We start from the raw sequence: 14,671 nt of genomic DNA, 5'->3' as shown, positions 1-14,671 counted from the left end.
TTGTTTTTACTAGTTTGGCCTGCTCCCTTAACAAATCCTTGAAATCTTAGATATGAAATACATATTTGCCTCTATACATTAAAATGTATTAAAAAATAAATAAATAAAATGTATTATTATTCATCCATCTCTCTCCAAAACCCATCTCATGGACACAGAAATAGTGCTGTGCTGTGCAATGCCCCTTCAAGGAAAGACTTGATGCCTAGCTGTCAGGACTGTGGTTAGCAGACAGCTGCCAGCTGTCAGCTCCTGCTTGGCTGTGTCTACAGGTGCCATGTCACCTCAGGTCATATCCTTCCAGGGCAGGATGAACCGGACTGTAAGAGGGAGCGGGAGAGACATGGAGTACTAAGGCCTGGCTGTCTTAGTCTGATGCATGTCAACTCTGGCAATATTTGCTCCAGAATTTCCTCACTGGAGGGGCTAAGGCTATGCTAAGCCTGCTTTGTACTTTGATTTCTGCTATGCCCAATGTGGCTCTGCACCCACCCTTTCTTTATTCTAAGTAAGCAAATTGTACCTCCATCTCCATCTCAGCATCCATTTCCAAAGGACCCATACTGTGACACCATGCTTGAGAAAATACTGTCCTAAATTGTTTTTTTAGGATGATTGTTAAAAGGTCTTTATAAAGACTATGAAATAAAGCATGCAATTTAAAAATAAAATCCATGAATATGATTTTGTGTGACTGAACTATAACTTGACTTTTAATACCAGGTGTTCAAGACTCAGTGCAATTTCAAGTCATCTAGTAAATGCTAGATGTACTACTTGGGAGCTATAACAGTATCAGAGTTGTTCAGATGATAGCAGAAAATCAAACTAAAAGTTATTGTAATGGATTAAAGGAAAAGGAATTTTGAATCTCAGGACAAGTACTATTTTTTCAAAAACATGAAACTAAATTATACTCTATCATTTTATTTAAAAATTAAGCCTGCAGAGAAAAAAGATTAAAATATGTCACAGGATTTTCACTCCTTTTTGAAATCTCCTGAATAAAAAGAAATGAGAAGAGAAATTGCAGTCCATTCAATAAAAACCTGAAACCACTAAATAGAATCCTGTTTGAAATCCGTGAGTTTAACAATGATTATTACTCCAATTTCATGATTTAGGAAAACTCTGTCCAAGTTCCAGACAGTTCTGAATCTAAATTAGTCAGAAACACATGAATCAGGAGAGCACTGTTTAAGGGCAATAACTATGGACATGTTAAAATATAAATGGTTCAGAAAAATCTTCAAGTAGAGATTGCAGTAGAACTGTTAATATTCAGAGGATATTTACTTAAATCTTCTGTGTTACCTTTCATATCTAAACATTGAATAAAAATACTTGTTGCCCCAAACTTGCCCCATGGTAAGAATCACCTGGGATGTTTGTTAATTTAGCTCCTATCTTTCCCCCATGATTCTATAGATTATCCGCTGGATCATCGAAAAAGCCAAGTGAGTTCCAGAAAAACATTTACTTCTTCTTTATTGATTCCACCAAAGCCTTTGATTGTGTGGATCACAACAAACCATGGAAATTCTTAAAAGAGATGGGAATACCAGGCTACCTGGCCCGTCTCTTGAGAAATCTGTATGCATCAACAGTTAGAAATGGCCATGGAACAACAGACTGGTTCCAAATTGGAAAAGGAGTATGTCAAGGCTGTATATTGTCACCCTGCTTACTTAACTTATATGCAGAATACATCATATGAAATGCCAGGCTGGATGAAGCACAAGCTGGAATCAAGATGGCTGGGAGAATATCAATTATATTTGTAAATATACTCAAATATGCAGATGGGCATATTATACTGCCCATATACTTATGGGCAGAAAGCGAAAAACTACAGACTCTTTTGATGAAAGTGAAAGAAGACAGTGAAAAGTTGGCTTAAAGCTCAATATTCAGAAAATTAACATCGTGGCATCCGGTCCTATCACTTCATGGCAAATAGATGGGGAAGAAACAGAAACAGTGACTTTATTTTTGGGGGCTTCAAAATTACTGCAGATGGTGACTGCAGCCATGAAATTAAAAGATGCTTGCTCCTTGGAAGAAAAACTATGACCAATCTAGACAGCATAGTAAAAATCAGAGACATTATATTGCTAGGTCCGTCTAGCCAAAGCTATGGTTTTCCAGTAGTCATGTGTGGATGTGAGAGTTGGACTATAAAGAAAGTTGAGCACCGAAGCACTGATGCTTTTGAAAGTTGGTGTTGGAGAAGACTCTTGAGAGTCCCTAGGACTGCAAGGAGATCCAACCAGTCAATCCTAAAGGAAATAAGTCCTGAATATTCATTAGAAGGACTGATGCTGAAACTCCAATACTTTGGCCAGCTGATGAAAGAACTGACTCACTGGAAAAGACCCTGATGCTGGAAAAGATTAAATGCAGGAGAAGGGGACGAGAGAGGATGAGATGGTTGGATGGTATCACCGACTTGATGCACGAGTTTGAGTAAGCTCCGGGAAGCTTTACTTTCTCTGTGACACGGAGCAAATCAGCTAACCTCTCTGGACTTCTGGTTTCTCTTCTGTATTATGAGGGGGTTGGAAAATACGATCAAAACCCCCTTTCATTCAAGAAGCTGCTTTACCTTCAGAAGCACTAAACCCACATCAGCCTATTTATAAGCATAATTGGTGTGTGAACTATCTGCTTTTTAAAAAACATCTTTTTGAAGAGATTCTCTTTTAAACACTTTTTCCCAAGTATCCTGATTCTTTTACCGGGTGCTGCTTTATGTTGCAGAACAATGGCTTTTCAGTTACTGATTGAATGATCTTTTTTCCCCTGGGTTCTTAAGAGGCCTGAAGTAGTCGCTTAGAGTGCCCCACCTGAATCTCCTTGGCCATGGCTACCATTTCAGTGCCCACTAGCTGATCTCCCAATTGCTGGCACCTACATCTCTTTGCAGGCTTCCCAGGTGGCTCAGTGGTATAAAAGAATCCACCTGCCAATGCAGGAGACACAGCTGAGATGCAGGTTTGATGCCTGGATCAGGAAATGGCAACCCACTCCAGTATTCTTATCTGAAAAATTCCATGGACAGAGGAGCCTGGCAGGCTGCAGTCCATGGGGTCACATGCATGTGAATCTCTTTGCAAAGGATTTTCTGTGGCCACCAGAACCTGATCTATTTATATGCATGTGTTGGTCACTGATTCTCCTTATCTTTGTGGGAACAGCCTTCAGTGGATGACTGACAGCAGCTTTCATCATCGTTCAACTCATGCCCATTGAGTCAGTGATACCATCCAACCATCTCATCCTCTATTGTCCCCTTCTCCTCCTGCCCTAAATCTTTCCCAGCATCAGGGTCTTTTCCAATAAATTGCTGACTGCCCAATAGTGATGCTGAAAAGTACTCTAGCTTCCTTGCATCCCAGGTGGGATCAGTTCAGTTCAGTTCAGTTGCTCAGTCATGTCTGACTCTGCGACCCCATGAATTGCAGCAAACCAGGCCTCCCTGTCGGAGAAGGCATTGGCACCCCACTAAGTCCCATGGACGGAGGAGCCTGGTAGGCTGCAGTCCATGGGGTCTCTAAGAGTCGGACACGACTGAGCGACTTCACTTTCATGCACTGGAGAAGGAAATGGCAACCCATTCCAGTGTTCTTGCCTGGAGAATCCCAGGGACGGGGGAGCCTGGTGGGCTGCCATGTCAGGGGTCGCATAGAGTCAGACACGACTGAAGCGACTTAGCAGCAGCAGCAGCAGGCCTCCCTGTCCATCACCAACTCCCAGAGTTCACCCAAACTCATGTCCATGGAGTCGGTGATGCCATCCAGCCATCTTATCCTCTGTCATCCCCTTCTCCTCTTGCCTCCAATCCCTCCCAGCATCAGAATCTTTTCCAATGCGTCAACTCTTTGCATGAGGTGGCCAAAATATTGGAGTAAATCACTGCAGATGGTGATTGCAGCCATGAAATTAAAAGACGCTTACTCCTTGGAAGGAAAGTTATGACCAATCTAGATAGCATATTCAAAAGCAGAGACATTACTTTGCCAACAAAGGTCCGTCTAGTCAAGACTATGGTTTTTCCAGTGGTCATGTATGGATGTGAAAGTTGGACTGTGAAGAAAGTTGAGCACCGAAGAACCGATGCTTTTGAACTGTGGTGTTGGAGAAGACTCTTGAGAGTCCCTTGGACTGCAAGGAGATCCAACCAGTCCATTCTAAGGGAGATCAGTCCTGGGTGTTCTTTGGAAGGAATGATGCTAATGAGGTGCATATTTTTCAGCTGTTCCCACAACTCCCCAGCAGGACTGTGCTCCAAAATTTGTTTGATTTGTTTGATAACACTTATTGGTCTTCTTCAATTCTGTCTTCATTCTCTATTCCCCTATTGGTACTTTCCTGGGAGCACATCCCAAATAGACTGCCTGCAATCAAAGACACATTTCAGTGTCAACTTCAAGGTAACTCAAACTAAAAGGGAGCCCTTAGAACAACTTCAGTGGCATTTTATCAGTTCCCTTCTTCATACTCTTATACTGTGGCAATACAGTAAAATGAATAATCTGAAAATACTGCATTAGTACCAAAGAAGACTAAAAATCGCCCAAACAATCTATAATCGATAAACTTTCCAGTTAATTTTTAAGGATTTCTCTGTATAAACTTGACACTCGATAGTAATGTAGAGTTGTTAATTTCACACTGCTTATTACTTTAGAAATTGTTAAAAATAGCCTTCAGTTCAGTCACTCAGTCATGTCCAACTCTTTGTAAGCCCATGTCAGGCTTCCTTCCCTGTCCATTACCAATTCCCGGAGCTTGCTCAAACTCAAGTCCATTGAGTTGGTGATGCCATTCAACCATCTCATTCTCTGTCGTCCCCTTCTCCCGACTTCAATCTTCCCCAGAATCAGGGTCTTTTCCAATGAATCAGTTCTTTAAATCAGCTTGCCAAAGTACTGGATCTTCTGTTTCAGCATCAGTCCTTCCAATAAATATTCAGGATTGATTTCCTTTAGGACTGACTGGTTTGATCTCTGTGCTATCCAAGGGACTCTCAAGAGTCTTCTCCAACATCACAGTGCAAAAGCATCAACTGAAATAAAAATACTTAAGGAAGTAAAATGCCCTGTGAACATGCTACATTGGATCTTAATTAATTGGCCTTTAAAATTATGAATTACAAAGCTTTAGTTCATTTTCCAAAAGTAGAGATGAGTACACTGATTTCCTTTCATTTATAAGTCTATTTTTAGAAACCATTCATTTTTTCAACTTAAAGTAATATTTTGAATGCTATGTGATTCCATGTACTACATTTTCCAATCACAGTGGTATATGATTATAGGACTTTATGCAGTCTGTAGTGAGGGCCCCAATTCAACTTCATGATCTTAAGAAGAAAGAGAGAAATAAAAAACTTTAAAAGTTCACACTGAAAACAAGCCAAAATACAATGTGACACTTCTTTTTTAAAGCAGATCTGGCCACAGCCACAAAAAAAGAAAAAAATATTAATTTAAATCCACTTTTTATTCTTTCATAGATTTTAACAATTATACACAACTTTTAACATAAAGATAGTGAAACCTTAAGGATAAGGAGGCAATACACATGACCTCTTCGATTCACTCTTCAGGATGGAAAGTTCCAAAGGGTACAATGTGTGAGATTTAACACTGGAAAAATACATATGAAACTGGTTAACTGGCTCCACTTAGGACCAGACACAGCACAATAAATATAGAACTGAATCATTTTTTTAAAAGATTACTGTAATTTTGACACATTCTTACTAAAGAAACTGATCAGTGACCAATGTGAAATTCTACAACACACAGGTGGAGGGACACTTACAATGAGGCTCTGAGCGAAGTTTCTCTAGTAGCTTCACAGCCACACCCCAACGTTCTTAAAAAGGAGTAAGAATGTATACAGCAAATTCAGAACAACAAAAGACAAACTTGGTCAAACTTTCTTTGCCATATCATTCATTACTATCACAATCCTAGTTTGCTGGTAGATTTAAGGTAGGAACTGAAAGATTTTTATAATTCTTTTAATTTCCACTGGTCTTAGGTAGGGCCTCTAGGTAGGAGGCCACACTGGAAGCAAACCGATTAAGCAGCACCATTATGTCCACATCTCAACAAATCATTGCATAATTTTTATCTTCCAATACTCCGAAAAGTTAAAGAAGGATACTTATCCCGAATAGCAGGACATTGTAAGAAAATGCAATCTGTAAGGATTTAAACAAACAAAGCTGAATTCTCTATTGACTGCATCTTTCCTTAATAGACCAAAAGAAATACATTACTTAAAAATTTAAATAACATATTGAGGCGTAACATAAATAAATGCTATTACATTTCCGTTTGAGACTGTTGGACTTGTTCACATTCCCTTTCCTCTTCCCAAAGAGGAAGCAATGGCGCCAGCGTGATTGGTCAGAAAGACTTCATGGGAAACTGATGTTTTTAGAGCTATTCTGCAGTGTGCTTTATCATACAAATGCAGAAACTATTATTTTAAAACATATACTTAAAAGATAGGAAGAAATAATTTTTTTTTTTTTTTTTTCACATAACCCAAATTCTATTATCTTACACCTGCTGATTTTAGAATTAACTTCATTCCTATGAAAGAGAATTGGAACTGTTATGCTGCTACAGCTACAGATATTCTGGGAAATCTTTCGAGCCAGTGAATCATAAATCACATGAAAGAACAGTGTTTTCTACAATCAGGAACCTGGTTGTTCAAAAGCAAACATGCAAACATGTGACACATGTTATTATCTTGTAAAAACATAATGCCACTCTGGCCCCAAGAATCACCAAAGCCCAACTGGTCCTTAGAGGTGCAAACAGCCTTTAACCACTACAAAACATATTATCTGTGGTATTTTTCTCCCCATCACACTGCCACATGATTCTCAGAAGCTTAGCCTTCTAAGATGTTTGAGGAAAAAAAAGGTGTGATGTGAATCAAGTGCTCGTGATTGTTTTAAATGTAATTTTAAAAAGAATTGTCTAGTAATGTAGTAGAATAGTACTTGATATTGAATTTTTCCCAGTGAAATAAAATAGGCTTTAACAAGGTGATGTTAACCTAAGTTTGACCATCTGGCTCCTTTTTACCTTTTTAGAGGGCACTGATTTCATCTATTGTGCTGAGTCCCACAGATGTCTGCTTTAAAAACAGTATAGTTTTCAACAGTTTCCCATAAATGTTCTTGATTTATACTGGGGGAAGCAACACATAATCAAAACATTAATCATTCATGTTTTAAAAAAAGCAATTATTTCCTGTAAAGCAGTTACTTAGCAAAATGCTAAGCTGCAAGTAAAGTCATTTCACAAAGTACCTGTCAAAATGTATAGAAGTCTGGCCTTCCATTCCAAATCCACTGCAAAGAGAGTAACATGCAGCAGTCCTGTTTACAATTTAATAGTGATGAGGAAAGGGTAAACCTAGGACAAGGAGAGACGTCACATACACGTTTACAGTAGTGTAGCCATCGTGTATCAAATTTACTACATTCACCACTTCGGAGAGATGTTCAGGGGGGGCCCTTCAAACACTGGAACAAAGGAATGTTTGTTTTATATAAGACCTATCAAATAAATGGGGAAACAAATGATTACACACAGAGGCACTAGTCTCAAACCTGCACAGTAAAGAAGCAAAGGGTCCAAGATGAGAAATTTAGGAAAATATACACGTATGAGAGCTTGCTGAGGAAAAGGAGGAGAGAGATCACAGTTCTAATCTTCAAGGCTACGGAATGCATTCTGCATATCTTCAAGAAGTTGTGCATAGTCGGCCTTGATCTTCGCCTCACCATCTTTCACTGGATCCTGAAAAAAGACATTATAGAATTCAATTTACCTTTGGAAAATAATTTTTGTAACACATAGTGAGTTATTTGTATTTACTGTATTTGAGCAGGAGGTTAAGTGAGATGCACTAGTAAAACACAAGGCAAGAGGCAGGATTATTATTTTTCCTTTAAGGGTAAAATGTATAAAGGAATAGTCTAACCATAAACAGAAGATAAAATTTCAGTTTTGTGTCCTGCCTGCTAACTGTGTTCAACAGCCAAAGGATTTACCCTTGACAATATGCAAAATACTAGGAAACTGAAACTATGCAGCAATGTGTATTAGATACATTCCTCTTTGTATATACATAGTTGGAATTAATTTAATCAAAACAAATTTACTATTCAGGGCCTGGCATTACCATGCTGGGACATGAAATAACCTCAAAATGCACCCTATTTAAAATCTGTATAGAAAGCAACTAAATTGAGTAAAATGTACAAAAGAGACTTTAAAGTGTTTAAGCCCTCTGACCCAATCATTCTACTTTTGAGAACATATATGAGGAAGATACACAAACCCAACTGCATTAACAAAGTTGTCCATATCAAAAACCTCCAAATGCATAAGAAAAGGAAAATATTCTTCAGCCACAAAATAGTGCTACAGAAAAATACCGAATGATACTAAAAAATAACATGTTATTTAGATACAATGTACCTGTAAACATAAAAATGATAGCACCTTTAGTTATACCACTCCCTGGTGGCAATAATAGACTACCAGAAGTCATCATTATTACATTATTGAGTATCTTTTTATCATTTTCCTATGAATGTGTAATTTTTTAAAAATAAAATTTGGATCAAATTACATGTGGAATTTCTTTGCAACCTGACTTTTTTCCCCACTCATTATACCATAACCATGTCCCTGTGTCTTTGGATGTTCCTTGAAAAAAGATGTATGATGTCAATGTCTTCATAATATTTTTGTTGTAAGGTACATGGCGCAATGTACTGCTGGCTCCGCCACTTTTGGATGACATTTAAGAAGTCTGATATGCAATCTTCTACATGTATCCATATCAAAATCTGATTATTTCCTTAGGTTATCAGTTTTGAAGTGGAAAGACAGGACTCAAACCACGTGGATATTTTAAAATCCTTGATACAGTGAGTATCTCTTTGTACAAATTTACTTTCAATCTTAACATACACATTCAAAGAATCCGTCTCAATATCTCAATAGGAGATTAGTAACTATACTTGGATATCATGATTTAGAAATAAATACAACTCGACTGATCAAGTATTTTAAAAACAGTCTTACACATTTGAGTTTCCATCGATAATTTCACTTATCTATGTGGACTTCCCAAACAATGAGCCACTTAAAAGTAAAAATGATGTGTATAGTAGGATAATAAAAATAACCAGGCAGCAGAAATCATTTCAAGAAGGAGCATGGAGGTTAGACAGATAACAACAAGTACTTGAGGTAAGGTAACTGCTGCTTAGCAATGATTTTAGTTCTAAACTGCCTGGTGGTTAAGACAAAAGGGAAAACACGTCAGCATTTATTTTAGACATGACATACTATAATCTTTATCACTAGAATTCCTATTTGAACACAGCTTTGAGGTCTGCTTTGCTTTTACATAACCCGAGCATGTGTGAAAATGATAAATGCAAGTTTCACACACCAAGTTTGAGAACCAAATATTTCAAAAAATCAAAAAGAAACACTTCCTACTAAAAGAAGTTTATGGTACAAACAATATACCTTGAATTTCATGGAGGAAAGCTTATAGAGGATCTCCCCCATGTGCTCACGGATAATGGACCATGTGATTTTATTGTCACTCTGAGCAGTGGTTTCAACAGCTCTGCGGGCCATATCATAAAATGCAATCATGTTGGACAGCATCCCCACTGTCTTGTAGAATGGGCAGAACCTAGGATAAATGAAAGTCAAAATAATAAAACAGAAAATCGAAAGCAAGTTCATACTTTTTATTTCATCTGTGTAATACCAGAGCATTAGTTTCTTTATTTAGATATGCACACTACTTATATTTATGGCATGATACTTAAGGAATGAAAAAAAAAATAGTGGAAAAGATTAGTAACACTTAACCAGAGTTTTTGGAGATGTCTCAGGAATGTGGGGTGGATAGAGACATGGAGGCATATGCTTTCTTTTATTTAAGAGTGATGAACATCACAATAAAACCGTACTGCTACAATCTAATGACTCTCTGAGAGCGTGTTTGTGTACAGTGCAGTTAAAGCAGTAACCCAAATGGAAAATAACAAAGTTGTAAAGAGTCCCTTGTGATAGTTAGTTAAGGTTGAATAAATAATAGGAAAGCAGGGAACTGTAATTTCCTAGAGCTAATAAGCAGCCCCCTTCTCCACTAAAGTGTTCACTTGCATTTACACATACCTTTTAATAATAAAGACACACAATAGTCAACTTGGATCACATGCATTCTAATAAAATTTCTAACACATTTAAACTTATTTGCATACACAATTTCATGTACACTCTCTTTTCATAGAATTTTCCCTTATGGAGTTCTCTTTGTGTGCCTGGTTCCTAGAGTTTCTGCCTTACTGATTATATTGTCATATTTTCTGCTTGTCCTATATTCTGTTAATCTATTTGTTCCTACAGTCTTATATGGGACCAAATATGATTTGAGGGAGGAAAAGTTATAATCTATGATGAAAGGTTCAAATTATCCAAGTTTAAAAGAAATGGGAACTTTTTGGCCATGGTAGTGAAAGTGAAAGTTGCTCAGTCATGTCCAACTCTCTGTGGCACCATGGGCTGTATTGTCCATGGAATTCTCGAAGCCAGAGTATCGGAGTGGGTAGTCTTTCCCTTTTCCAGGGGATCTTCCCAACCCAGGGACCGAACCCAGGTCTCTCACATTCCAGGCGGATTATTTACCAGCTGAGCCACAAGGAAAGCCCTTGTAGTAGCAGAGGTAAATAATGAAAAACAGAGAGCATTGGTTAGAAGTAATAGGGACTGGTGAGATGTCCAATAGTAGAAAGAAAAAAAACAGGACTCTTGGGAAACAGGGCACAAAAGTGTATTATTTTGGCAAAGAGTAGAAGAGGCATGGGCTATCACAACAGGTAGCGAGAAAAGCTTCTGAAAGAGGCAGTGATTCCTTGGGCTCCGTACACTAAACCATAATTTAATCTAAATTAAGCTGGTTCGATAATGAGTGAAAAAAGCTATAATTTGGAGAATGAGCCAAATCAATATAAGGGAACATACTGGATCATTAGATGTATGCTATAAAAATATAAAATAAACCTATACACTGAGTCTCAGTGTGTGTGTATGAGAAAAAAGGCAGGTGGGCGGTTTAACATACATGTAGGCAGCTCCTTCTTCAAAACTTGATAGAATATCCAAAGAAAACCAGGCCAGGTTACCTGTCATAAGGAGTATATCCATTTTGTTGAAGGAAATCATCTTTGATAAGTTTTGCTACCTCCAGAGTGATTTTATCTGTTTCTGCTAGAGAAGCCTAGAAAAGGAAAAAATATATTTTTAGAAACTAACTGCCACAATGTGGGACCAACTGTTGCAATTAATTAGTAAGCAGAAACCAAGTAATCAACACATGATCACCTATCATTAATAAATTCACCTCATAATTGCTTCCTGATTGATTTCCTTTGTTTTCGTTGCAAAAACTATTGATATAATATAAATGTAAGTGTAGTTCAGTAGGTTAAGCATGTTCACATTGCCGTGAAATGACTTCCAAAACTCTCCACCTTACAAATCTGAAACTATACCCATTAAACAACAACTCCTTTTCCTTTGTCCTCTGGACCCCTGGTAACCACCACTCTATTTTCTGTTTCTATGAATTTGACTACTTTAGATATATGTTATATCTAAGTAATTGTTGTTTTGTGACTCATTTATTAACATAATGGCCCCTCAAGGTTCATCACGTTGTAGCATGTGTTAGAATTTTCCTTCGAATAATATTTCACTGTATATGCAATATGTGAATGCATGCACGTGTGTGGGAAACCAGGACATCTCTGCTGCTTCTACCTTTTAGCACTTGTAAGTGCTGCTAAGATGTGGTTTTTTTTAAACACAGAAAAGAGAAATGCCTACCCAATCCTTAGCTGTTCTAGTTATCCTAACTCAGGCACCAGACGTGTGAGGGAAGAAACTTTCAGATGACTAGAGTCTCAGCCACCATATGACAGCAAAAACTATATGAGGGGACCCAAGAAAGACTGCCCAAGTAAGACCACCATCCCCAAAACCATGAGCAATAAAGCACTATTTAAGCCACTAAATGTCAAAGTGGTTTGTTATTCAGTAACAGATAATCTATAAACAATAATCATCTTTCTATTTTCCACAATAGAAGCAGGCTACTGAAATATTTGCTGGATAAAGGAATAATCTACAATTTTATTAGTTCAAAAAATACTTAATAAATACTCATTTTCCCAGGCAAGAATCTGCCTATCCAAGGTTCTGTTTGTCCTTAAAAAGCTCCAGTGTGAACTTCCCTGGTGGTAGAGTGGACAGGAGTCTGCCTGCCAATGCAGGGGACACAGGTTCGATCCTTGGTCCAGGAAGGTTCGACATGCTGCAAAGCAACTAAGCCTGTGTGCCATAACTACTGAAGCCTGCACGCCTAGAGCCTGTGCTCTGCAACAAGAGAAGCCACTGCAACGGGAAGCCCTTGCACCGGAATGAAGACCCAGCGTAGCCCCAAAAAGGCTCCAGCGTAACTCACAGATCTGTTCTCCATGAGATCTTACAACTTACCTTTCCCACCAGCTGTACGATTTCTGCCAAGTCTTCTTCTTCCTGCAGAATCTCCTTAGCTTTGGTCCTCAGAGGGACGAACTCTGTGAAGTGTTTGTCGTAGTACTCATCCAAGGCACGCATGTACTTGCTGTAGCTGATCAGCCAATTGACAGAAGGGAAATGCTTACGTTGAGCTAGTTTCTTATCTAAGCCCCAGAACACCTGATTTAAGAACAAAACCAAAAACAAAACACAAAGATTTTTCTTAAAAACAACTTTTTTAAAGTACTGAAGCATATTTGTTTGTCCTAACTATGGAATTCTATACCGTTTTGGTCAAATTATTTATCTTTTAAGTATATACCAAATATAAATGAAATAGAATAAAACTTGCAAATGGAAAAACATTTCTTTTAGCTTCAATATGGATTGTTGTTGTTCAGTCACTAAGCTGTGTCTGACTCTGCAATCCCGTGGACTGCAGCACACTGGGCTTTCCTGTCCTTCACCATCTCCTGGAGTTTGCTCAAACTCATGTCCATTGAGTCAGTGATGCCATCCAACCATCTCTGTTGCCCCCTTCTCTTCCTATCCTCAATCCTTCCCAGCATCAGGGTCTTTTCCAATGAGTTGGCTCTTCTAGGAATCAAACTTTATCTGGATTTCCTTAACAGTTCGTCAAATCTGACTGCAAAAGATACTGACTCCTTTGAAGACTAGTATGGTGCAATATAAACAGATGAACCAGAAAATGCTAACTATGATAAGACATTTCACTTTAAAATTAAAACCTCTAAGTGTTCTGAATAAATTCAGTTGTGGATCATTAAGGGCCAGTCCTCAGAGGTCTGACAGTCACTTTCAGTTCAGTTCACTTCAGTCGCTCAGTCGTGTCTGACTGTTTGCAACCCCATGGACTGCAGCACGCCAGGCCTGTCCGTCACCAACTCCTGGAATTTACTCAAACTCATGTCCACTGGGTCAGTTAACACCATCCAACCATCTCATCCTCTGTTGTCCCCTCCTCCTCCTGCCTTCAATCTTTCCCAGCATCAGGGTCTTTTCAAATGAGTCAGTTGTTTGCATCAGCTGGCCAAAGTATTGGAGTTTCAGTTTCAGCATCAGTCCTTCCAATGAATATTCAGGACTGATTTCCTTTAGGATTGACTGGTTGGATCTCCTTGCAGTCCTAGGGATTCTCAAGAGTCTTCTCCAACACCACAGTTCAAAAGCATCAATTCTTCAGCACTAAGCTTTCTTTATAGTCCAACTCTCGCATCCATACATGACTACTGGGAAAACCATATCTTTCACTAGACAGACCTTTGTTGGCAAAGTAATATCTCTGCTTTTTACTATGCTAGGTTGGTCACAGCTTTTCTTCCAAGGAGTAAGCATCTTTTAATTTCATGGCTGCAGTCACAGTCTGCAGTGTCTCCAAACTCAAAAAAATAAAGCTTCTCACTGTTTCCCCATCTATTTGCTATAAAGTAATGGGACCAGATGCCATGATCTTAGTTTTCTGAATGTTGAGTTTTAAGCCAACTTTTTCACTCTCCTCTTTCACTTTCGTCAAGAGTCTCTTTAGTTCTTCCCTTTCTGCCATAAGGGTGGTGTTATCTGCCTATCTGAGGTTACTGATATTTCTCCTGGGAATCTTGATTCCAGCTTGTGCTTCATCCAGCTCAGGGTCTCTCATGATGTACTCTGCATATAATTTCAATAAGCAAGGTGACAATATACAGCCTTGACATACTCCTTTCCCGATTTGTAACCAGTCTGTTGGTCCATGTCCAGCTCTAACTGCTGCTTCTTGACCTGCACACAGATTTCTCAAGAGGCAGGTCAGGTGGTCTGGTATTCCCATCTCTCTCAGAATTTTCCACAGTTTGTGGTGATCCACATAGTCAAAGGCTTTGCATAGTCAATAAAGCAGAAATAGGTATTTTTCTGGAACTTTCTTGCTTATTTGATGATCCAATGGATGTTGGCAATTTGATCTCTGCTTCCTCTGCCTTTTTAAAATCCAGTTTGAACATCTGGAAGTTCACAATTCACATACT

At 38.5% G+C, this 14,671-nt stretch overlaps 1 protein-coding gene across 1 annotated transcript in view; it reads right to left on the bottom strand.

Annotated features, from left to right (window-relative positions):
• Window positions 1-5,486: 5,486 nt before the first annotated feature.
• The window catches only part of ATP6V1A (ATPase H+ transporting V1 subunit A), a 60,659-nt gene continuing 51,474 nt past the window's right edge, over window positions 5,487-14,671 (bottom strand). Inside the window, exons 12-15 of the mRNA XM_005906305.3 lie at window positions 12,627-12,830; window positions 11,255-11,349; window positions 9,585-9,756; window positions 5,487-7,835 (exon numbers count right to left, since the gene is read on the bottom strand). Of these exons, the coding sequence (XP_005906367.1) occupies window positions 7,743-7,835; window positions 9,585-9,756; window positions 11,255-11,349; window positions 12,627-12,830 (564 nt within the window). The 3' untranslated portion in view covers window positions 5,487-7,742. The remainder of the gene's footprint in view (window positions 7,836-9,584; window positions 9,757-11,254; window positions 11,350-12,626; window positions 12,831-14,671) is intronic.

Source organism: Bos mutus, chromosome 1 (assembly GCF_027580195.1).
Source record: "Bos mutus isolate GX-2022 chromosome 1, NWIPB_WYAK_1.1, whole genome shotgun sequence".
Lineage (NCBI taxonomy): Eukaryota > Metazoa > Chordata > Mammalia > Artiodactyla > Bovidae > Bos > Bos mutus.
The sequence above is the reverse complement of the archived record's forward strand: the minus strand, read 5'-3'. Positions and strand labels throughout refer to the sequence as shown.